The 26,551-nt window shown below is 34.8% G+C and overlaps 1 protein-coding gene across 9 annotated transcripts in view; it reads left to right on the top strand.

The window, feature by feature from the left end:
• The window catches only part of EYA3 (EYA transcriptional coactivator and phosphatase 3), a 110,303-nt gene that overhangs the window by 23,660 nt on the left and 60,092 nt on the right, over positions 1-26,551 (top strand). For 6 of the 9 annotated variants that reach the window (XM_081308409.1, XM_081308414.1, XM_081308413.1 and 3 more), the window contains 5 exons: positions 5,550-5,653; positions 12,468-12,511; positions 16,440-16,519; positions 21,818-21,884; positions 25,608-25,744. In XM_081308409.1, the coding sequence (XP_081164535.1) occupies positions 5,550-5,653; positions 12,468-12,511; positions 16,440-16,519; positions 21,818-21,884; positions 25,608-25,744 (432 nt within the window). Of the gene's footprint in view, positions 1-4,480; positions 4,681-5,546; positions 5,654-12,467; positions 12,512-16,439; positions 16,520-21,817; positions 21,885-25,607; positions 25,745-26,551 lie in introns of those variants that run through there. The other 3 variants (XM_081308416.1, XM_081308412.1, XM_081308410.1) reach the window with 2 other exon arrangements.

Here is a 26,551-nt window from a genome sequence, read left to right on the forward strand (position 1 = left end):
TCTTTTGGGTTTTCTTTGTGTGTAATTGTGATAAAACTAAATATTTTAACCATTTTAAGTATAAAATTTGGTAGCATTAGGTACATTGACAATGTGCAACTATCATTGTTCTCTAGTCTCTTTATTAAGTATTTTCACTTCAGTCTTGAGCATTATTGATATTTTTCTGGGAAAGATTTTTAAAAATTTTTTTACAGATGCCCTATGTGTAACATACCACCTGTGTCTTAGCATAATTGTGGAGATAAATTTGGTGAGACAGTGAAGGTAAAAATACTTGGTGTATTTGTTCAGTGAATGCTAATTTTCTTATCCTTCCTTCTACAATTGGTTTTAAAGACTAGTGTAGGGCAGCAGAGGTCTTCCTTTTTGACCTCTTTTATTCTCTTTTTCTCCCAAAATGTTTATTGTTATTTTTATCTTAATTTGCATTAAGAAATCTGTAGGTACAGTAAACCTTTCTTCTTATTTGAAAATGTATATATTCTGTAGATTATGAAACCCAAATTTCCACCTAGTATCATCCTACTAACCCTGGTAATAAGCACTGTTCCACAAGTGACTACAGAAATATTTTCTTACATGTCGAAATCATTTTCCTGACATCTTTTCTACCTTTGTCTTATAAGGCTTCCTAGTAATTTTTAAATTATAATTTATTTTGAACTGCTTGCTGTCTTTAGGCTTTAGGTTTGGACCTTTGGGTATCAGAATACTTGTTTATGAATTCATTAATACATGCCTTAGAATAAATCAGTAATTGTTGAATAACAATATTTGAAGTGACCATCTTAAAGCCATAGAAATAGGTTGGTTTGTTTTTCCTTGTACTGGGGATTGAACCCAGGCCCTTCCATGCTAAGCAAATGCTTCACCATTGAGTACACAAAGTATATTTGAGGATGTCACGGTAGTCACTTACTAATTACTGATTTCTTTTAAGTCCCAAAGTAACTCACATTAATAAATAGCTTAGGTGCAATGGTGGCAGGATTCTAGCTACCTGGGAGACTGAGGCAGGAAAAACAGCTTGAACCCAGGATTTTGAGGCAAACCTACTATCTTAAAAAACAAAAAAAAAAAACTTTAAAATACAAATTAAAAGCTAAAGTGATGGGCTAGGGCTGTAGCTCAGTAGTGAAGCACTTTCTTGCAAGTGTGAGGCACTGGGTTCGATCCTCAGCACCACATAAAAATAAATAAAAGAAATTGTGTCCATCTGTAACTAAAAAATTTTTTTTAAAGTGAAGTGATGGCACTGCATTTTTTTGATACTTATTCAACCTACTATTGTTTATAACTATTATTGCTATATAATTTTTTTTTTAGAAGGATGCTGTTAATTTTCTCCAGGGAAACTCCTGTAGCATTTTCTTTGGTGCATTCTAAAAATCACTTTGGAAGAGTAGTAAATGAACTTCTAAAATACATTTGTAGCCAATGATAAGTTTGTGGGCTGCCTGCTTTTCATGTTGGACTATATCAAAGATATTTCGTTGTCTTCTGAACTCATATTTGCATGCAAGTTTCCCTTCTAAGACACTTTTACCTATTTAGACAATTCTTTTGAAGTTGTAATTAAGCATGATATACATTTTATTTTCACCAAAAACAATATGATCCTTATTCAATTCTCTCTCTCTCTCTCTCTCTCTCTCTCTCTCTCACACACACACACACACACACACACGTATGCACACTTTCCATTCGTAAGCTTACTGAGAGTTATAAAAACATATCCAAGTAACCTAAATTTCTGAGTTCTTGTGGCCATTTCGTAAGCTTACTGAGAGTTATAAAAACATATCCAAGTAACCTAAATTTCTGAGTTCTTGTGGCCATTTGTAATTACTAGTTACGTGTTGAAGCTGGTACAAAACAGATATTCTAAGGTAGAAATCTTATTAGATTTTTAAAATAAAATATTCATTATGATTTATTTCCTTCTATCTTCTAAGGAGTGAACATAAAATCTGTAGCTTTTATTTTATCCTTTATAAAGGATCTTCCTTTATTTTTGAACATGTGAAATTGCACTGTATTTTAAAATTAGGCTTAGTGGCTTATGCCTGTAGTCCCAGCTACACCAGTAGCTGAAGCACAAGGATCTCTTGAGCCCAGTAATTTCAGATAGCTAGGGCAACAACATATTGCCCAACCCAAACAACATGTACCCCATCTCAAAATAAAATTGTATGACTTTTTTTTTTAATCAAACCATTTTTTGTTCTTTTCATTGTCAACCTTTGCAGGTAGGAAAATGTGAAGTTTTAAGAAATACTGTTTCTATTTTCAATTTTATATTTTCCCTGACTTCTGTCTGTGAAGCCATATAGATACTGACAAGGTCAATCTCCAAAAATGTTGATAAAACAAGTGTATTTAGAAACCAGTAGTAAAAATTGAAATTTAAAAAGTTGTGGAAAAGCTTTACAATTTAAATGCCCTAAAGGTACATAACTAAAAATTAATTTTGTGTGTGTTTTGTAATTTCACCAACTGTTTGACTGTTTTGATTATATTCATTTTAATTATATTAAAAAAATCATCACCATTGTAGTATTTGATATTGTAAGAGAAAACCTCATTGAATGTAGAATAATGTCAGGTTTCATTAATGGTAAAATAAATAACAAACAATAGAACTAACATTGAAATGAGAACACTAAAACTTTTATTATCAAGTACTGGAACATTGTGTATACATTACACAACAATTTCATCTCATTGCTAGTGAATGTGACTTTTGATTGCATAGCACATGTTACTTGCAAAAATTGATGTAAAATCTTAATATTAGAAGAAGTTTTAGGACTGGGGATGTGGCTGAAGCCACTAGGTTTGATTCCTTATGTTTCAGATTACAAATTACTGAAAGGAAGGATAATACTGTATTGATGAAAAATAGTCTTTAGATGGATGTTATGATAGAATTACATAATTACATAATTCGTCATCAGTGATACATTTTATACACAAAATGGACCAAAATGTATGTTTGCAAACTAATCAAATATGTGGCCAGTAGAATCCCAGGAGATTCTGTGATAAATCAGATTCTTTTTTTTAGACTGCTTTTTTGTGTTTAAAAAGATTAAAATCATTGGTTGTTAGTTTAAGGCATCAAGCCTGATTTTTAAGTTATTTTCTTAAAAAAATTATGCCTTTTCTATTGCGCTAAATTAAAAAGTTGAGAAAGTAATGATAATTTTTAAGATGGAAACAACAAAGGGTGCTTATTTTCAAAGAAAAAAATAAGAGAGGGGAAAGGAATACTTTCTAATGTTTCCCATAAAGAAGATTGTCTTACTATCTATCTTAGACCATGTACTCAAGAAAAATAACATATTCCTCTCTTCTATAAAGTCAGTGTTATTTTACATCTAAAAAACAAAATTTGAAATTTTAATATTTAGTTTTTGTATAGTCTGAACATTTATTTCCCCACTATTTTGATACTGTTCCTTACTTTTTAGAACCCATAACCCCTTTACACCAATTACAAATCCCATATTCTCATGTTGTATTTTAATGTTGCTCAGACTTTTAAAAATAAATTAGTTTTTGTGCTTAAAAACAAAATTAAGGCACATATTGAGAACCTTATTTATAAACCCAAAGATGGGGTTTATAACCCTTCTCCCATCTTCCTTATTTAAAAAAAATGTAGAAATTAGAGATTGCAGTTTTACTTTTATGTCCCTTAATTGGGGAAAACATGGAGTTTAATCACTGTTTGTGTAGATAGGAATTGGTCACACAAAAATTCAACAAATGAATTGTTAAAGACTTTATTACATTTCCCTAATGCTTTGGCCCTGTTTTACTTTCGTAGGGGTTGAAATTATATATGTATGTAATGTACATTTCGATAGTACTATAATCCTGTAGGAGAAGACATTTCAATTTAAAACTAAGATAAAATAAACTGGTAGAACAAAAATGTTTAATCTTTCATAATTGTGAATCCATTTCATGGTCACATTGATTATGCTTTTCTGAATTGAGCAAAACAAGACAGGGAAGATCTTTCTGTGGGCTATAGTTTTGCCCTGTAATTCTACAGCACTATCTGCGTCATGTAGTAGGAGAACTTAGCTTTTGAGGCTCTGGGTATGAGCTACACGTGAGTGCATTGAGTACTTCTGACCTTTAAACTTTTTTAATTTTCTTTTGACATTCTAGACCAGGGCAGGGAGTAATGCTGTGTCATCTAATTGTTTCCTTTACACATGTTTTCTTTCTTTTTCCTGTTCTGAACTGTGGCTGTAAAATGAAGTGTATTGCAGCAAAATAGAGTAATAGAATGGTGGTCCTGGCACAATTGAAGTTTTTTGTTTCATGTTATTTTATCTATTCATTATTTTTTTTCTTTTTCTTTTTTCAGCACTGGGGATTGAACCCAGGGGCACTCTACCACTGAGCAATATACTCAGCCCTTTGTAATTTTTATTTTGAGACAGGGTCTTCCCAAGTTGTCCAGGCTAGCCTTGAACTTGCAGCCCTTCTCCTCAGCCTCCTGAGTAGCTGGAATTACAGATGTGCATCTCTGCACCCAGCTATTTTCATTATTTCTACAGATTCTATTTTTACTTCAACTTTCTATGGATATAGTGGTTAGTAGAAGAAATGAAAGCAGGTGCGACTTTAAGAGCATAAGCAATCACATCTGTTTGGGAGGTGAGCCATTCATATTTTAGTTAAATAGAAATGGAGTATTTCATTTTTAAAACATATTTAGTTTTTAAATTGCTGTCTCCTGTCAGTAGGGCATAGAAACGTGGCATTAAATGCAGGGCTTAGAATCCTATTTTTTTTCCTTTATTTGTTTTGAAAATTAAAACAGGAAGAGCAGAGTCTGAAAAGATAAAGATTTTACTTAAATAATTTACTAAGTAGTATATTTAGTGGGAGCTCATTAGTTCAGAATTTAATTTGATCCTAGCTTTACATGATTATTTTTCCTGAATTCAAATATTTAAGATTTCACCTTACTTATTTATTTTCATTATTAATATCCAGAAGAATTAAGTTTTTCTTTAAATTCACTACATATAGACAAATAGTTGGTTGTGAATTTATTTGATATTCCAGTTTGCCCTATTTACAGTGATTTTGTGTGTCTGTGTTAACAGTTACGTAAATGTTCCACATTAAAGCAGGTTAGATGTTATCATAACATACTGACTTGCTAGGCCAGTCTCTATCATTTTAAATGTAACTCTAATCCTTAAAAAAAAAATTTTATTTTATTATCTGCACATGGCTGTCATTGTAAAATGTTTAATTCATTAGGCACTATAGTAACCAGCGAAAGTGGTTCCACGTGTCGGCTTTTCCAAGGTATTATAAAAGTCATTGTGTACACCTCTCTTGACTTGGTGCAGCGTGTCAGTTTGAAAAGCCACGTGCAAGTTTGAGATTTTTGAGATTGGAACGAATGTAGAAAGCTTGGGGTAGCAAATATTAAAAAAATTATTCTCTGATGACCTCAATGATAATATTTTAAGAGTATATAAAGCTTTGAATTCCCCTCTTTTTTAAAGCAGATTGTGAAGACTGTGGAAAAAGAGACTTGAAATCCAGTCACATAATTATTAGTAAAGAACTATTAGCCCTCATGGAAGAAGAGCAAGATTTACCAGAGCAACCAGTAAGTATTTCCTTTAACAATTTAAAATTGATTGTAGAAGAATTAATTCTGGACCGGGATGTGGCTCACTAGTGGAGTACTTACCTATTATGTATGAGGCCCCGAGTTCAATCCCCAGCACTGGAGAGGGAGAGGAGGGGAACTAATTTTAAGAGATTTTAAATATTACTCAGTTATAGATTCCAAATTTAAAATGAAAATAAGGGAAAGGCTCCTTCTTAGTTGCCCTCTAAGAAAACAATATTATATGTTTTTAAACTCATGTTTGGCTAATTAATGCTAAGAAATTATTCAGAAAATTCAGCATTACAAAGTGAATATTGCACTATATTTTTCTTTAACAAATCAGTGGTTACTGTTACAGTTTTTTAAAAATAGAAAAGGATGTCTGTTTACCAGTGAGACATCACTGTTTCCATTAGAAAATTTTATTTTTATCTAAATTTCCCTAATTGACTTAATTTTTTTAAAGAGTAGTAGTGAGGAAAGTATAATTTGATCACTAGGTAATTTTTAAGATAGATAAGATCCTAAAGACTAGATTGAATTCTTCTTTAAAAAATTTAAGTGTCTCCAAATAATATGGGTTTTTTGCTTTGTCATGGTTTCTTTGTTTTTTGACCTTTTAACGTAAATAATATGAAGCAAATGTGTTTTTGCTGTTGTTGCTGTTTGTTTTGATTTTTTTCTGTTTGTTGTCTTTTGTTTGGTGGTGCTGGGATGGAACCAGACAGGGGTTTCACATGTGCAAGCACTCTACCACTAAGCTAGACTCCCAGCCTAGGGGTGTTTTTCTTTCAAAATGAGTTTATGTTAAAGAGTCTTTCCTTTTATGTTCAGATTTGATTTGCTATCCTGAGTGGGCTTTTTGATTTTAAAGGCAGAAGAGAATATGGAGTAGTCCCTATTTACTCATTTTTTCCCACCCTGGCACTGGGAACTGAACCCAGGGGTGCTCTGCCACTGAGCCATATCCCCATCTCTCTTAAAGTTTTGAGACAGGGTTTTGCAAATTACTGAGGCTGGCCTCAAACTTGTGATCCTCATGCCTCAACCTCCTGAGTTACTACAGTGATTACAGGTGTGTGCTACTGTGTCTCATTTACTTATCTTTATGAAGATCCAACCTACAAAAATATGAATTTTGAAAACAGATAATAGATTGTATTTTTGTGTGTGTGTTCTAGATGTATTCTTTTTTTAAAATTTTTTTATTAGTTGCTCAAAATCTAGATGTATTCTTTACATCACAAAAGGGCATACACTCACTTCCACCTAAATAATGAAATATTTTAATATTTTTATTTATGTTAAGAATTGAATAATGATTATTACTTTGCCATTATTCTTTTAGCCTTCTTGTTTGAGGTAAGTAAGAACTTTGAAGACATAAGCAACTAATAAAAAGACCTTTTGAAACATTTTAAATGTGATTTCTTATCCTTGGTGGGACATCAATAATCAGGGAAACAGTAAGATTAAAAATCATCCTGATAAATGCCTTGTGAGCTCTCTGATATATACACTATAAAAAAGTTGATCTCATTGAAATGAAGAGTAGGTTAGAAGCAGCTGGAGATATTGTAGGCATGGGTGGAGAGGGGATGATGGAGAAAGGCTGATCAAGGAGCTATAAGTTATTTATGTAGCCAGATAGGAAAAAGAAGTTCTGTTGTGCTCTTGAACAGCAGGGTGACTATTGATAATGTTAATGTGCTGCATATTTCAAAAAGCTCGAAGTATGAATTTTGAAAGTTTTCATCACAAAGGAATTATAAATATTTGAGGAGATACATATGTTTAGCCTGATTTAAACATTGCACAATATATATGTAGAATAAATCACCTGGTATCCCATTTAAAAAAACATCCTGGGCTGTGTATGTAGGATATGCACCATTGGTACAAATAGCTTAGTAATAAATGTACAAAATAAAACTGTGTCATTAGGTGTTTACTTTAGTAAGACAAAAATTACTCATTTTCAAGGTACTTACAAGTGTTGACATACCGTTGAAATGGTATTGTTGTTAGTTACTCCATACCTATTTAAGGTAATGAGAATAAGGCTAACCTTCTGACAGGTTATCTCTTCTACCCTGCTTCATTTCCTTGTCATTTTATTCAACTTCTATAATATGATATGCAGCAACTAATTCAGAGGAGGGTAAGAAATTGAAGTACTTTAAAATAAATTTGTTGCTGACTGTAAATGGTTATTGCCATGGTGCATCATTTTCTTACTGATTGGTACACAGGTCTAAATTTATAAAGGTGATTATGTGACAGCATGAAAGGGTCAGTGGCACTAAAAGAAAAGTCCAGTATTATACATAGTTTTCCTGGAAACAAGATGTACAGCATGCCCCTCGGCCCATAGGGGGAAGCAACAATGTCAGGACACAGAAAAGAGCTATGGGAAGGCAAATATATTGGGGTTTTTAATTTCATTGTTCTTTACTCTTCTTTCTGAATTATTCCTTTTCACTTGTTTTTCTTCTACTTGCATATTCTACCTAAAAATTTTGTTCAGGTTAGCATTCACAACAAAATGTTAACCTCACTTATTCTTTATTATTGATCAACCCTCATCTCCCTGCAAACAGGAATGATTCTGCTTACTTTGAAATCACTCAGTCATTTTCTCCCTATCTTTATCTGACTCAACTTCTCTGAAGCAGCTTATACTATTGTCCAAACTTACTCTTTTGAAGAGTAAAAGGGGGACACTAACTACACTTGGTTTTGGGATGAGAGATGTAAACAAGACCATTCCTGGTAAATTGGAAGCATTAAAAAATTTTTTTGTGGTAGCCACCACAAGCCCTTTTGTGGCTACTTGAATTCAAGTTTTAAAATGGCATATATGCATAGGAAAAATTTTTAGGTAGTTGTATACCAAACTTGATACTGATTATATCAGTGTGTGGGGCAGAGTAAATCCACATATTTATTCTGTACACATCTGTACACATCTGTTTAGTTTGGATTTTTTAAAAAGCATTCATGCCTTTTGTAATCAAGTAGAACCAGCACAGTCCAGGTGTGATCTTCACTCTGGGAATTATTTTTAGGCCACCTCTCATCTAAATTAATGCAAAAGCCTCTTCAGATTTTCTTACATTTAGGGTTGTTCCCCTTCTATTCATTTTCCATCTGTACTTTATCTGAATGATCTTTCTAAAATTCAGAATGGATCATGTTGTTTTGCTAATACTTGAAGACTCCTTGATACTCTCAAAATAACATTAAACTCCTTAATCTGGTTTATAAGGCCCTTCACAAGTAGGCTTCTATTTACCTGATTTTACCTAATTTTACCATCCTTTCCCTCAGACTCATTACTCCCAGTTATAGTGAATTTTTAGTGCATTTTATGTTCTCTCTTTCCCGTGAACCTTTTTTACACTTGTTCTTTCCTGTATGTGAATTAGTGTATTTCCTCCCACTTTGGATGTAAGTTCCTGCTGAAATCTAGTATATCCCTCAAGTCCTCAATTGAATTAAAATTAGAATGTTATTAGCAGTGTTAACTAGTGGGAATATATTGTCCATATGCAGAGTCAGAAAAAAAATCTTGAAAATTACTATACTTTTTTTTAAGTTGTAGATAGACACAATACCTTTATTTATTTTGTGTGTTTATTTATTTATTTAATGTGATGCTGAGGATTGAACCCAGTGCCTTAAAATGTGCAAGGCAAGCTCTCTACTGCTGAGCCACAACCCCAGCCCTCACCCAGCCCCTAAAACTACTGTCTTAAACAACATTTCCTCCAAGAAGTTTTTTCAGCTTTCTACCTTACTATGTCCCTATATTCCCTGGCCACCTGCCCTGATAAAAAAGACTTTGGTACCCTTTCTCTGTGTTCTATAGCACCTTGTATTTCTATAGGAACCCTTAATCTAATTGTTTTATGACCTATTTTCTTATCTGTCTTTTCATCTAGACTATACATTCTTGAAGATCAAGGGCTGTATTTTTTTTTTATCATTATCAGGAAGACTTGGTAGAAAATGCTGTGTTGAATGAATGATAAAGGATGACTATGACCAGAACTCCTTTTATAAATATTTAACATCGGAGAATCTATCATAGGGTATTTACCAGTTTGGGAAAGGCTAAGAGCTGCTATGAGAGTAAATATGTAAATGAGTAAAATAATTGTTTGTAATTATTTAGTATAAAGTATTGTATATAATTGGCATGTTATACTTTTATAGGGCTTTGTACCAGCATCCACAAACACCATTATAGTCGCTACAATGTCATTAGGTAATAGGAATTTTTTGGCTCCGTATAATCTTATGAGACCACTGCTGTATATTCAGTCTGGGTTTGTCCTTTACTGAAACATTGTGATGTGGTGTATGACTTTTTTTTTTTAATTTGTTTTGCTCCAAGACTTTTTTTTTTTTTGTAAGTTGATTGGCTAAATTTTTATTCTATAATAAATCAGATTCCTTGAATGCTCTAATTTTCTTTTTTCTTTCTTTCTTTTTTTTTTTTAAATTTATTTGTTTTAGGATTTGGATTATAGCTCAGTTGGTAGAGTGCCAGCTTCGCATGCACAAGGCCCTGGGTTCAATCCCCAGCACCACACACAAAAAATTTTGTTTGTTGTTTTGTATGGAGACTATATACTATTTTGGTTACTTAATCAACCAGCTCATAAATACTTTCCTTTGATAGTAAAAAGAATCTTTGGGTACACTAAAAATAAACTTATCTTCCTATTGGAAAAGTACATTATTATCTGACCTCATGTAAATACTATCCTTTTCAGGTAGGAAGGATGGAATATTGTAACAAGAGTTGATGTTTTGTAATTCGTGAAATTTTGACAGGTAAATAATCTAGAAAGTAGAATTTTTTCCCATCTTTATTTTGACAGTTTGTAGTTAATACATACTTAGGTCAGCTCATTTTCTCCCATCCCTTCCAATGAGATTAGGTTATACATTTATAATAATTAGATTTTTTTTTTTCCGGTCACAGCCTGCATGCCATCCTGGAATCCTTCAAAGCACCTAGTTCGTTTATGTTATTTACTATCATACAAAAGTTTCAAATTTTTATGTAATCACTTCTGTTTTCTTCTTTATTGCTTTTGGACTATGCTTGGTAAGGATTTATCTACCTCAAGATTTTGGTTTTGGTTTCTACTTAAAATGCCTCTATAATTGGTTTTTGAATTCAGAAGTTTTGGGCTGGGGTTGTGGCTCAGCGGTAGCGCACTTGCCTGGCATGTGTGAGACACTGGGTTCGATTCTCAGCACCACATATAAATAAATGAATAAAATAAAGGTCCATCAACAACTAGAGAATCATATTAAAAAAATTCAGAAGTTTTTTCTTCCCTTTTTTCTTTTTTCTTTCTGGACAACTATGAAAATTAAGGCAGTATTAAATATAACACAAGTTAACATGCCATAAGCAAAAAACAAAACAAAAATGGTTAATTTTATTTTATTTTGGAATTGTATATCTTCATAATGAGAAATTTGGGGCCTTGTCTTTATTATTTACCTTATCTGAAATGTTAATCATATTAAATAACTATGTTTTCACCAGATATTTTTTAAATTAACTAGTAGAGTTTTTGTCTTCTTTTTTTACCTCCAAATACTTTTAAATATTCATAATTTGAATGACTAACCATACTAAGTATGTTTCTATTACAAACAATTTTTCTTACCAGAGAGCTCTAAAATTAGACTCTTTATAATATGAAAACAGGGAAATTCATTAGCTTTAATCATTGATCTTTCATTTGTGGACTCTTAAATTATTGATGGAAATGCCTTCACCTCAGAGAAGTAGAAAAAGTGAAATATGGAAGAAAAGATAGTATTGTATGAAAAAAAATTTTTTTAATTACTGGTAATCTAGTAATAATTTAAGTATAATGTGTCTTTACAAAGTAAAACCAACTAGTTTTTATCCGTATTTGAATACTTTATCCTGGTAAACATCCTACATTGAGTAAAACTCTTGGTAAACACTTTATTTTGAGTCTGAAGAGTAGCTGAGGGCTGGGGTCATGGCTCAGTGGTGGTGCTTGCCTAGCATATGTGAGGCACTGGGTTCGATCGTCAGAACCGCATAAAAATAAATCAAATAAAGATTTTTTTTTTTAAGAGAATAGCTGAAGCCTAGCATGGTGATGTACACCTGTAATCCCAGCTACTTGGGAGATTGAGGCAGGAGAATCACAAGGTTGAGGCCAGCCTCTGCAACTTAGTGAAACACTATTTCGAAATAAAAAAAGGGCTGAGGATGTAGTTCAGTGGTAGAGTGACCCTGGGTTCAACACCCAGTACCATCCCCCCCCAAAAAAAGTAACAAGGATTAATAAATAAATCTAAGCCAAACAAAATGAAACAGTTATCCTCTAATATTATTAATTAATATATAATTGGCCCTCTGTGTCTCTGGGATTCACATCTGTAGATTCAACCAACCCCATATTGGAAATATTGGAGAAAAAATTGCATCTGTGTTGTACATGTACAAACTTTTCCTTGGCAGTATGACCTAAGCAATATAACAGTGATTTACATAGTATTTATATTTTATTAGGTATTATAAGTAATCTAGACATGATTTAAAGTACATAGGAGTATATACATAGGATATATACAAATACTACACCATTTTAAATGAGGGACTTAAGCATCTGTGGGTTTTGGTATCTATGAAGAGTTCTGCAACTAATCCCTTAAGGATACTGAGAGCCAATTGTATTTGAACAGCTAGGTAATTTCAAAAACAGACCACTGCATCAGTTTGTTTGTATATTTGTTTTTGCAGGTGAAAAAAGCCAAGATGCAGGAACCAGGAGAGCAAACTTTAAGGTATGTAAAGTTGAATTTCTTATTTTTTATTTTGAGACAGGGTCTCACTAAGTTCCCTGGGCTGGTCTCAAACTTGTGATTCTCCTGCCTTAGTGTCTTGAATGGCTAGGATTATAGATGTACTTTTTAATGATCTACTTTAATTTTTTTCTTCATATGTAGGTTAGTATATGGGCATTTGGGTTTACTGCCATCTTTAAGAGTCTTACCAGCAGCCTTCACATTTTGAATTTATTTAAGGTTAAAATTTCTCTCTACAGTAGGACCACTAGAGCTCAAGAGTTCAAGACCAACCTGAGCAACATAGCAAGAGCCCATCTCAAAAATATTTCCCTCCAAAATAACTTTTCCCCAAAATTCACGTGCTGATTTTATTTTTCTTATGCATTTATTATTTATTCAACAATGTATACTGAACTCATGTAATAAACACACACAAAACACACACACACACACATCAGGCACTATACTATATTCAGGAGACTTGACGGTAAAAAATGAAAAATGCCATATTCTTCACACAAATGTACAGTTTACAGATGAGGAAGCGTGAGCCAAAATAAGGGAAATCCAAGGAGTTTGGCTTTATCAAATGGGACTGAGATGCTTTAGTCAATAACTTTATCACCTCTATAGAAAGAGGCAGTTTCTTTGCATCTCATGCTCTGACTTCCATGGCACCATGGTTTTCAGTTTCCACAGATTTTATCTCTTATTATTTGTCCACCAACTAGGACAGTCAGTAACTGCATCACTTCTAAGACATTAATTTCAAGAATCCTGTTGTTTTTTTTTACCACCATCCGCTATGATTCCAGCTCACTTATGCTAGAACTGCCATGCTAGCCATATGATGTCTCACATTCCAATCAAATGATCTATCACATTTTCACTATCACCTCTATACCCTTTTCCTCAAAAAGAACTTCACTTTCTTCCTTATGCTACTTAAAATTATAAGATCTAATACTGTAATCAGACCCTTGCAGACATTCTTAACTTTCTTTTTTTCTGTATCATACTTGCCTAGCAAAGCCACAATCTTGCTTAAACCAAACCATCCACCTATTCTATGTATATTCTCAATTACTCTAACACTGTAAGAGAAAGATACAAAACCGTACTGACTAGTCTTAGTTTCCACTCATGCTTACATCTTAGGCATGTACACAGCATTCCCAGTATATGATTTACCAGTCTTTAAAATTATCTTTCTTACTTTCTTTCCTCCCTCCGTTTCCCTTTTCTTCCCACGATGTTCATTCACTTGGCTGTGGATTTTGCTCCCTAATTCAAAGAGAAATCGGGACAATTAGATAGGAATACCTCATTTGTCTAACATAGTACCTTATTCTATAGATACTCTGTGCTCTTTCTCTGTGAAATTAATTCTTTTTTTTTTGTTGTTGTTTTTTCTGATTGAACCCAGAGATGTTCTATGACACTGAGAGCTATACCCCTAGCCCTGTTTATTTATGTATTTATTTTGTGTGTGTGGTTGTAGATGGACAGCATACCTTTATTTTATTTTTATGTGGTGCTAAGGATTGAACCCAGTGCCTCACACATGCTAGGCAAGCGCTCTGCCACTGAGCTATAGTCCCAGCCCCTTTATTTATTTTTTGAGAGAGTACTTGGCTAAGTTGCCTAGGCTGGTCTTGAACTTGTGATCCTCCTGCCTCAGCTCCTGAGTTGCTGGGATTACACGTGAGTGCCACCATGCCTGGCTTTAATTCTCCTGCTTTTATCCAAGTCTAACCCTCTTTGTACTTGAGAACCTCCCACCATTGCCTTTTTCTGTGATGATCTCTTATTGTTCCTTCATTTTAAAAAATTATGATTTTGCATAGTATAAAATTTACCGTTTAAACCATTTTGAGTGTATAATTTAGTGACCTTAAGTACATTCACTTTGTTATGCAGCCATCAACACCATCCATCTCTAGAACATATTTCATCTTATGTGCTATAATTAATTTACTGTTTTGGTACTGTTTTTCTCTTTAGTCTGTAGTTTCTCAGTTGAATATGTAGGGGATTTTGCTGTATATAAGTTTGTAAGACCAAAGGATCTTAGGAACTGGCTCATTATATACTAGGCTGTACAAATAGCACTTGTAAGATACATGATCTAGAAATAGTCTTCCATCTAGAAATAGTCTTCAACAGTGGAGTGAACCCTAGATTTATCCAGGTACACACAGAAGATACCCTAGTCGTAACAGTGGAAATGTGAAATTCTGGTCCAGTTTTTTGCTTTTCCCCATGAGGATTCTATTTAAGTAAGTATGAGATGGGGCTAAAGTCATTTTTTTACCAATTCAGATAATTATGATGATTCAGCAATTTGGGAAAACATTGATAAAACTATTTCAAATAAACTTCATTGAAGGATTTAGCTTTAAAAATAAATACAACTAAGAAAAAATTAACTGAACATTCAAAATATGCCAGAAAAAACCCCCCTTTTTTTTTTTTATTAATACTTCAGTATTAGAGGTAAGTTTCAAAAATTACATGGGAGCTTTAAATATTCTTATGTAGAAACTACCCAAACCTCTGATTAGTCAAGATTATCTTTCCAGATATATGGAGGCTATGGTACTTCATCCTTTATCTCTTCTTAAGAGTATGGAAGAGCAAAGCAGGTTTCTTTCTAGAGAGCATGAATATGGGAAGGGCGCCTGGGCTGGAAAGAAGTTGTAATATAATAATAGTTCCGTTTTATTGTACATAACTTTTTTAGCTTTGCTCTTAAGAACTTCTAAGATATTAAGTTATTATCCTCATAGCAGCCCTATGAAGTGGAGTCTATTTTTATTCTCATTGACAGTTCAAAAAATTAGTGAAGAGAACTACTTTGACCTATCCAAGGTTATAGAGCTAGTTAATGGAAGAGTGGAATATAAACTTGAGCAGTTTTGCTCTAAAATATTTACTATTAATCACAATGCTGTACTAACTAGTTGGGCATTACTAGGGAGTTGGATGTGAAGTAGGAGGAAAAGGGAAACATTGTGAGGTACTCAAGTTGGAATGATTTCCATTCCAGAATTTCAGTGGGCTCTTCCCAGCATCACAGTATCTAACGTAATGACATATCCTCCCAGCTCACATTGATTTACCTTTTAGAATTTCTCTTAATTTGGGGCTGGAGTTTTGGCTCAGTGGGAGAGCACTTGCCTAGCACATGTGAGGCACTGGGTTCTATCTTTAGCACCAAATAAATAAATAAATAAATAAAGATATTGTGTCCCATCTACAAGTGTGTATATATATATATTAAAAATTCTCTTTGTTTTCCTACATGTTTTTTAAAAAAATGCTTAGAACATGAAGCTCAGTGGTAGAGCACTTGCCTAGCATGTGTGAGGACCAGACACTGCAAAAAAAAAAAAAAAAAAAGGTGCCTGGTCCTAGTTGTAACAACAAATAGAAACACATATACATACACACACACAAAATAAATGTATGTAGCCAGTCGTGATGGTGCACACCTGTAAACCCCAGTGGCTCAGGAGGCTGAGGCAGGAGGATCGCAAGTTCAAAGCCAGCCTCAGCAACTTAGTGAGGCATTTAACAACTCAGTGAGATCCTGTCTCTAATAAAATATATAAAAGGACTGGGGATGTGGCTCAATGGTTAAGCACCTCTGGGTTTAATCCCCAGTACCAAATAGATAAATGTATGTGTGTGTGTAATTTTTCCCCCCTTAAGGTGTCTAGGACCATGAGAAAGAACTGTAGGATACTGAGGGTACTAGCCCTGGCCCTAGCTCTTTTCATGTAGTTGCTATAAACCACAAATAAGGATATCATGAAGATTTGCCTTGCTTCTTGCTTGTATGGCCTAGGAGGAAATGAGTTTAATCTCATCACTTTTAGCAATGCAGCAAACAGGGCTAATGTATTCATTTTGATTCTCCCAGTCAAGTAAGCAGCCCGGATGTCAGTGACCAGAAACCTGAAACATCGAGCCTTGCTTCAAACCTTACCATGTCAGAGGAAAGTAAGTACTATGCATGATGGAAGAGGCATTCCTATAACCAAGTAATGCTCTTCTTGTATAATTGGTTTTTTCTAATTGCTGGATTATTCTAGAATATCCAGAAGGTTCTCCTAGTCTTTGTGTGTGCATACTTGTGCTCTCCTATAAACTTAATATTAACATGCCAGCTGAAAAAATCACATGGAATCTTCCTACCCAAGCAGTCATATTCAGTGACTTTTGTTTCGTTTTGAGGTTGGACATTCTAAAAGTAATAGTGCTTTGCCCCAAATCAGAAAAGTTTGTGGGCCTACCCCTGATGGCTCCTCTGGAGGACTTCGTATTTTTCTGCCTTTCTAATAAAAGCAAGTGATCCTACCTATCAGTCTTAGTCAGGAAAATAAATGGTCCCTGAGGAAGATCCAGCTTAATAAGATAAACCCACCATGTACCAATTTTCACTCTCCTGACTATTTTTATGTATTAGATACCCCCCCCCAAATGTATAGTGTTCTGTTTTTTCTTTTGATTAAGCCCAGGAATGTTTAACCACTGAGCCACATCCCCAACTCTTTTTTATATTTTATTTAGAGACAGGGTCTCACTGAGTTGCTTAGGACTTCACCAAATTGCTGAGGCTGGCTTTGAACTCATGATCTTCCTGTCCCAGCCTTCTGAGCCTCTGGGATTACAGGCATGTGCCACTGCACCCACTAGTGTTCTGTGTTTTTCTTATAGAGACATAGCTTTGTCTAGCAAACTCACTTACTCCGCTAAATTTTTCTCCCCAGGACAAGTACTCCTTCCTGAAATTAAATAGCTATGCTCTTCCATATTTTATCACATACTTTAAAAAGAATAAATTTGTGTCAGACATTTTTGTAAAAGGCACTAGTTTTGGAAATATCTCTTAAGACAGTTAACCTTATATACTTTCTTTAAAAAAAAAAAAAGGCATGGCTTTAAAAATTTTTTATCTTGAGTTCTATATGTTATTTCTTCAAAGCTGATTTTATTTCAGTGGTTCTTAAACTGTTAGCATAAGACATAAGAATCATTCTGAAATGCTTGTTTGTAACAGAATTCTAGGCTCACTTTCAGAGGTATTATTATTCAGAGGGTCTAATATGAATGGGGAATCTTCATTTTTAGGAAGTTACTAGGTCAGTCTGGTATATATGGGAAACTCTTCGAATCAGTGAAGTGTTTCCTCTGATTTCTTGAGTATACTAATTCCCAGAAAAAGACCTATTCTCTAAAATCTCATACACAGCCAGAAAGTAAGCCGAGTCTTTTTTGCTCCTTCCAAATAATTTATCTTCTTCTTCTTTTCTTTTTTGGTACTGGGGATTGAACTTGGGGGCATTCAACCACTGAGGCACATTCCTAGCCCTATTTTGTATTTTATTTAGGGAGACAAGGTCTCACTTATGCTGTGGCTGGCTTTAAACTCACGATCCTCCTGCCTCATCCTCCAGAGCCACTGGGATTACAGGCATGCACCACCACACCCCACTCTTCTTCATTTTTCCTTCAAAAACTCTTGTTCCTTTGAAGTCTTTATCTTTACCTTCCTTCCCATTTCTTTTTACCTTAGACTGAACTTCAAGCAATTTTATTCTTTAAAGACTAGATCCTCTTTGTTTTTCTCCATCCAAACTTATAGTTCTCTGATTTTAACATAGATGTCGATTACTTAGCTAGTACCCTTCATCTCTCTTTGTTTTAATTTTCCTATTTACTGAGCATAGATTTCTCGGTCCTTTATTTTTATCTCCCTTACATATACTTTCAGTAACTTTCTTTTTTTTGTTTTTTTTTAATATTATCACTTTTATTTTTCCATATTTTTATTGGTGCAACTTTCAATAACTTTTAATAATAAATCCTTTTCTTACCCTTATTCTCCTTGTTATACTCCAGTCCTAATTTAACCCAACTTTCTACCTTCCCCATAAAATGTACACAAACAACATTCTTGGATAGAATTATGTACCTAAGTCACTGTTTGCACTCTAGTCATAGAACTTCAGGTGGGCACCCAATGTGCTTTGAAATCCTACATTTCCTTAACAAATTCTGTTAAATATTTTACACTGCTTCTTTCAAAGAACCAATACTCACTTTTCCTTACTCTTGAATGATCATGCCTTCTCCAATAAAAGCTATGGTCAGGAAACTCCCTTATTATCTCACCACCACCAAATCTTCAAATCTGCCTATTTTCTTGCTTCCTTGTTGTTGTAATGGAAGTAGTATTCTTACTCCTGTCTGATGTACATCATTTTACTTGTGTTCCGTAGTCCGACCTGTCTCACTTTTCTCAAGGACTTTAGTGCTGTTGTTATCCTCCCACCACTCCTACATCATTATATTTTTCTCTTATTTTTTTTAATTAATTTATTTATTTATTTATTTTAATTTTCGGCGGACACAACATCTTTTGTTTGTATGTGGTGCTGAGGATTGAACCCGGGCCGCACGCGTGCCAGGGGAGCGCGCTACCGCTTGAGCCACATCCCCAGCCCTATTTTTCTCTTCTTAATTCTTCCGGAGAGTAAAGAGATATGCTGTGGTATCTACCATCTTCACACACCAATAAAGCCCCTGGGGTTTCACATCTTATACTAGTTGTAGACTTTCTCTCTGTTTTGTGGCATATCAGAAGCTCTGAAAAGAGTTGCCCTTATTTGCTCATCTCCCATTCACTCTTCAACCTACTCAATTTAGCTTCATGTCCCCACTCTTCCAGCAAGATTTCTCCTGTCAAGGTCATTTGTTATTTTCTTATTGCCAATTGTAGAAATATCTCTTTTATGTTCTGCCTCCCACCATATTTCCTCCTATCTTATTCCTTTGATGGTCATTCCTTCCTCATGCAGAATGCTGAATACTGATGGGCCTCAGGGCTTAGTTTTAAAGCTGCCATCTTTTCTCCTTCAGAAACCTCCCATTACTTTAAACATATAATACATTATTAATGAATCCCAATTTTATATTTCCAGTCTGATATCGCCCCTGATTAAAAAAAATTTTAATATCTTCATATTAATAATTTATTTTTAAGTTATATTGAGGATCAAACCCAGTGTCACATGTGCCAGGCAAATGCTCTACCACTGAGCCACAACCCCAGCCCCAATCTCCCCTGATTTCATTTACATATACAACTGCCTTTTTGAGATCTCTACTTAGATGTCTGAAAGGAAAGTCATACTTAAAATGTCTGAAGAAGAGCTTTATCCTCAAGCTCCCATCAAGTCTGTTCATCTCCTAGACTGGCTCATCATTGGAAGAGGTATCACTGACTCATCGCTCTCAAACTAAAAACCTAGAAACCATCCTGCAATTCTATGTTTTCCTTATTTCCTACTACACCCAAACCCACCAGAACATCATTAGTTGTGCCTTCAGAGTGTGTATCAAAGCCTTGGCTCACTATTGATATTCTACTCTAAGCCAACATATTACTTCTCTTCCTATTCATAATGATAGATTATGCCTTGACTCTTTAAAATCCTTTCATGATTCCCAAGTATTGCCAAGATCAAGCTTTGTTCATTATCTAGGAGAGTTAAAATTGGTCTAATTTTCCTAGAATGTTTTGATTAAATTAAATTTGAGGGGAATAAAGTTTTGAGTTTGTCAAGTACCTGTCATGAGAGTGAGAACCATGTAGAAGTCAAAGGATCTTACCTTTCATTATATGTGATGGGTATTAAAAACTTCCCCTTCATTTAAAAAAAATTTTTTTTAGTTGTGACAGGCACAACACCTTTATTTTATTTATTTGTCTATGTGGTGCTGGGGATCAAACCCAAGGCCCCACACATGCAAAGCAAACACTCTACCAAATGAATTACAACCCCAGCCCATCCCCTTCATTTTTGACATGATGATTATAGATGAATATGACCTTCAGGTGTCCGATAATTATTTTTAAAGACTTCAAACAATGGCATTGGATAATATCTTCTATAATAAGCTCACAGGTATTGATTGCCTTACTCTTTTAAAAAAAATACTTCAGGTTGTAGTTGGACACAATACCTTTATTTTATTTATTTTTATGTGGTGCTCAGGATCAAATCCAGTGCCTCATACATGCTAGGAAAGCGCTCTGCCACTGAACTACAGCCCTAGCCCTTGGGCAAGAATTGGTCCCTTGTCTGTTCTTGACTGGGGTTTCCTTTGGGGTTCAGGTACTCTTTCAGTGAACCTAGCTAGATACAAACTTAGTTGGTTCCATTCCCTGTTGACAATAGAATAGCTTCTTTTATTGTTGTTGAAGGAAGTTCTTGAATAGTTCAGGAGTCTGATGAAAGCATTTTGCAATGTAACTGCCTACAATGTGAACTGAAATAGTGCCTAATGAATGGCATATAGCCACCTATCAAACTTGAATCAAATATTTACAACATTTATCTCAGATGTGATCATAAGGGTCATAGCTTCACAGCAGCTTTTTCAATGTAAAATCATGGGGGTCAAGAGATACCACCTGGTAAAGTCACTTATACCTGACAGTTTATCAGAATATCTCATCAGTTTCTTAAGTCTGTCTCTACTTTGCCAAATGTAAACAAAGCCTTTGCTATGCACATTAAAAAAAAAAAGAGTACTGTACTTGCATCTATTTTACCATTCTTTTTTTTTTTTTTTTTTTTGAGAGAGAGAGAGAATTTTTAATATTTATTTTTTAGTTCTCGGCGGACACAACATCTTTGTTGGTATGTGGTGCTGAGGATGGAACCCGGGCCGCACGCATGCCAGGCGAGCGTGCTACCGCTTGAGCCACATCCCCAGCCCATTTTACCATTCTTTATATACAACAGTAACAACAATTTTCTAATAAAATTGGTTACTTCCCCCAAAGATTTGGAGATCATTCTTATGGTCTTTTATTAAGAATAGAATAAGCACCCAGAGAATGAATAAGCTGAAGAAGCATAATGTGATTTCCCGGATACAAACTTGCTTTTTAAGTTTTCCTGAGCACAGCTGAGAGCTTAGAGGGTTACTTTATCTATGGTTTAGATCATTGATGGGTAAAGATACAGATCAGTTGGAACCAGCCTTTGGCTCTTTTCCATACCCCTGTCACCCCACATTCTCAATTCTTTCATTGTCTCTGAAAGTCTACAAACAGGTCTATAAACACAAAAGTGGCATTTTTCTGCTACAGTCTTTCAAACTTTGTGATATCCAAACTGTTCTGTTAATTTAGTTTGAACAACTATGCAGTGGAGTGTGCAGTTTTTCCATTTCATTTTTGAAATGTTCTAACTTTTTTGCCTGGTGATATTATCTTTTTTTCAGTTATGACATGCACCGATTACATCCCTCGCTCATCCAATGATTATACCTCACAAATGTATTCTGCAAAGTAAGTTGAATGATTATTTTTGAAATATATGTATACCTTTTCACTTCTCATGCTCTGTCTTTATTCCTATTTCTGTTTCCTCTAAATATAATCTATGTAAACCTTTTTTTTTTTTTTTTGTGGTAGTAAAGATTGAGTTTAGGGGCACTCTACCACTGAGCTACATCCCAGCCCCCCTTTTATTTTTTGAGATAGGGTCTTGAGATAGAGTCTCTCTAAGTTGCCCATGCTGGCCTTGGAGTTGTGATCCTCCTGTGTGAATCTCTTGAGTAGCTAGGATTATAAGCACACACTGCTGTACCTAACTAACATCTTTTTTTTTTTTTTTTAATCCAGGGATTGAACCCAGGGGCACTTAAGCACTGAGCTGCATCCCCACCCTTTTTTGTATATTATTTAGAGATAGGGTCTCACTGACTTGCTTAGGGCCTCACTAGGTTGCTGAGGCTGGCTTTGAACTTGGGATCCTCCTCCTCAGCCTCTTGAGCCACTGGGATTACAGGCATGTGCCATCATGCCTGGCTACAACATCCTTTTAAAAGGTAGATAGTTGCGTGGAATAGATTACTGTTACACAGGAACCCACTGTAAATGAGTAGACACTGAAAATGGAAAATACTGTTAGTTGTCTGGGGATATAGCTCAGTTGATAGAGTGCTTGCTTCACATGCACAAGGCTCTGGGTTCAATCCCCAACACCACCAAAAAAAAAAAAAAAAAAAAAAGAAAGAAAAAAGAGAAAGAGAATACTGTTAGTGATCAAAACATACTACTGATTGATCTGTGATCCTTCTCTTTCCTCTACCTTAATCCAGAAATTAAAAAATCTGCTCAAGATGGCCCCGGTTTGGGACTTCTCAGCTTAATCTCTGTTCATTTCATTTCCTTGTTTGAGGAATGTCCTCAGAGTAGAATTGGGCTTAAAGTTAGATAGATTTGGTGGATTGAAGTCACTAAGAGGTAAGGTAAGGTCAGCGTTAAGACCAACCAGGTTAATCATCTCAAGATGGGTAGGTGCAGAACAGTATATATACCAAATTACCAATTGTGAGTTAGTGAAGAGATAAACCTATGCATGCATAGACAAGTATAAGTATGCTTATTAAGCCAGGGTATATCCCTATGCATTACAAACATAGGAGACATAAAGAAATGGTGAGAGGTGCCCCTGTGAGAGTTGTAAAAAGAAATTGGCATTTTTTTTCTAGTTGTGCCCATTTTTCCTTTTGAATTTTGTATTAAAAATAAACTAATTAAAAAGTCAACTCATTGAGTTTTTTGTTTCTAATCTGATATTAACACTAATGGCCTTGCCTAATCATTTTCATGTGGTTTTCTCTGTGAGATGATTAAACCTATTCTGTGGGGTTATTTTGAAGAAATTAGATAATAAATATAAAAACACATTTGAGCTTTGAGATCTGCAGACACATGAAAAAGGATAAAAAATTGTGATATTTCAATTTTTTTTAAGATGGACACAGTATCTTTATTTATTTTATTTATTTTTATGTTGTGCTGAGGATTGAACCCAGTGCCTCACATGTGCAAGGCAAGCGTTCTACCACTGAGCTATAACCCCAGCCCCCTGTGATCTTATCTCTGAAAATGAATCCATCCAAGGTCACTAATACTTCAGACTGTTCCCATATGACTTGAATAGCAGCTGTTACCTGAACTGTTTCCTGAGCTCAGATCTAGCTATGAATACAGTCTGTTGGGGTCCACTGAGTCATGAATATGTTACATATGCCAAACAAAGTATTTGCATACCTGCTACATTCATTTTAATAGCTGTGCTTTCTATCTTAATTCAGATCTCCTTAGTACATATCAGAAACATTGTATTGTGATTTTAACTGGACCTCCATTGCAGCTTTACCTCCTTCTAATTCATTTTAGAAAACAATGTCAAATTAACCACTATTAAAGAATAGTTTTGACCTTGTCCTCCTTTGCTCAGCAATTTAGTGCCTCCCAGTTGTTTCAGATGTGTCTGAACTCTTTTAACCAGGGGCTTTGCTTTATTTTTCTGCCTTTTTTTATTTTTTAATATTTATTTTTTAGTTGTAGTTGGACACAATACCTTTATTTTTTTATGTATTTATTTTTTATGTGGTACTGAGGATCGAACCCAGGGTCTTGCACGTGCTAGGTGAGCGCACTACCAATGAGCCACAACTCCATCCCCAATCTTTCTGTCTTTTGCTCGTTACTTTTCTTCTCAGTATACTTGCCTTAATAATATAGTATTTGTTCCTTAGAGACTGAAACCCTTGCTTTCCTTCCTCTGTACCAGGGCTTTTTTCCTTCTAGAATACTGTTTCTCTTTAGAAACATCCTTAGAAAAAATTTTTTTTTAATTTTTTTTAAGAGAGAGTGTGAGGAGAGAGAGAGAGAGAGAGAGAGAGAGAATTAATGTTTATTTTTTTAGTTTTCGGCGGACACAACATCTTTGTTTGTATGTAGTGCTGAGGATCGAACCCGCGCCACACGCATGCCAGGCAAGCGCGCTACCGCTTGAGCCACATCTCCAGCCCCAGAAAATGTTTTTTTAGAACACCCTTTTTCTCCTGTTTGTGTACATGCTATCTGCTCAGCTCACATACCATTTCTTTGTAGCCTTCCCTTATTGTCCTTTACCTCCAAAGTTGCAAAAAAATCTTTTCCCCTGCTACAACATATACCTTCCACCCTTATTTTGTTTTTATTACATAAATAATACAATAATAATACAAATAGCATTTTTTCCTTGCATTGAAAGTACATCATAATATACCAAATAGAGTAACTGATACTCAAACATTCAGTGTAATTGCATGGATGAAATGACCAGGTCAGCTAGCCAGTGTATGAAGTCCCAGGGACTTACCTGCTGAATTCAAATCCTTAAGGATTCCTGATTGGTTGCCACCAACTAGTGATGGTATTGCTCTTACTTAAATATCAGTGGGGAGATAAAGTCTTATCTGAGATTTCCCAGATGTTATTAGTTAACCTGGTTCTTATTTTATAAGCTTGATATGAGAATATTAGAGTTCACCCCTACCCTTTGTTTTCTGATGTGGTCATTTGCGTTTTCTTTCTTTTTAGTTGTTGATAGACCTTTATTTTCTTTATTTATATGTGGTGCTGAGAATCAAACCAGTGCCTCACACATGCCAGGCAAGTGGACTATCACTAAGCCCCAACCCCAGCCCCCCTCGTTTGCCTTTTCTCAATCAGCCTCATCCTCTTCTCCAAGTCCAACTTTCCTTCTCAGAACTTTAGTTTGGCCCAAGGAATTGGGTGGAGAATGAGATCCAATTGCCAATTCTTCCCTATCTAGTTTTCTATTATTTTAGGATTTTATTCTGTATGAAGACATAAATAAGGGCATAAATATTTTTGGTTCTTGTGCCTCGCTCGCATCACGTAGTGCCTTTTATGTACTACATCATGGATGTTTGTAGGATAATAATTGGAACTTGGAAGGATGTTTGAAAGTATTAAGTTTTCCATAAAATTTTTTCTTAGGTGGATGTAGTAGAACCTGAAAAAGAAAAAAGCATTCAGCTTTCTGACCATAAGAGCCATTTTATGTGGCAGATAAGCTGTCTCATTTCTGATTTTTTAACTTTAGTGTTATTAACTATTTTATCTATTTTTTATTACTAAAATAAGTCAGAGTTTTTGTTTTCTTGAATTTTTCATGAAAGTTTTTGTTTTCTTGAATTTTTCCAGACCTTATGCACATATTCTGTCGGTTCCTGTTTCGGAAACTGCTTACCCTGGGCAGACTCAGTACCAGACACTACAGCAGTCTCAACCCTATGCTGTCTATCCTCAGGCAACACAAACATATGGACTACCTCCTTTTGGTAAGGCATTCTATTGTAAGCAATTTCTACAAATGTTGATTTTATACTCCAGAAGCTTCAAAAAGCAAGCATGGCTAATCAGGAAGCTGAAAGACGTGTCATCTTTTACAGAGTTCTTATTCAGAACTTGGGTATACAGGATGTTTAATGCATGTAATATAAAATTGTTTTCCAATACTCATTTGTTCACTCACAAAAATTTAGCTACTTCCAAAGTTTTGACTCTGAAGCTTAAAATCTTTAAAGTGTTTGAAAAGCTCTTTGAAGAATTACTGTTGATTTAATTTACTTTATATATAGCATGGTACCATAGTTAGGTAAGCATAAGTATAGTTTGAAATGGCCAATTTTCTGCCCAAACCAGGTAGTCTGGATTTTTTTGTATGTTATTTAGTACTGGGACACTCGACAACTGAGCCACATCCCCTGCCCTATTTTGTATTTTATTTAGAGACAGGGTCTCACTGAGTTGCTTTGCACCTCAATTTTCCTGAGGCTGGCTTTGAACTCTCAATTGTCCTGCCTCAGCCTCCCAAGCCACTGGGATTACAGGTGTTCGATACTGCTCCCAGCTAAAATTCAGTAGTCTTAATGTCCAGATAAAATATGCCTTGTAAAATACTCTATGGTTTGTGGGGTTTTGCTTTTTGGTTTTGGCCAATTTCTCTCTTTCCTGCCTCTGCTCACCCCGGCCCCAAACTGATCAAATGTCTTGCTAAACCAAAACTCAGAAAGAGAGAGAGAGAGAGAGAGAGAATTTTAATATTTATTTATTTTTTAGTTTTCGGCAGACACAACATCTTTGTT

This window comes from Spermophilus citellus, assembly GCF_964194105.1.
Source record: "Spermophilus citellus genome assembly, chromosome: 9".
Classification (NCBI taxonomy): Eukaryota; Metazoa; Chordata; class Mammalia; order Rodentia; family Sciuridae; genus Spermophilus; species Spermophilus citellus.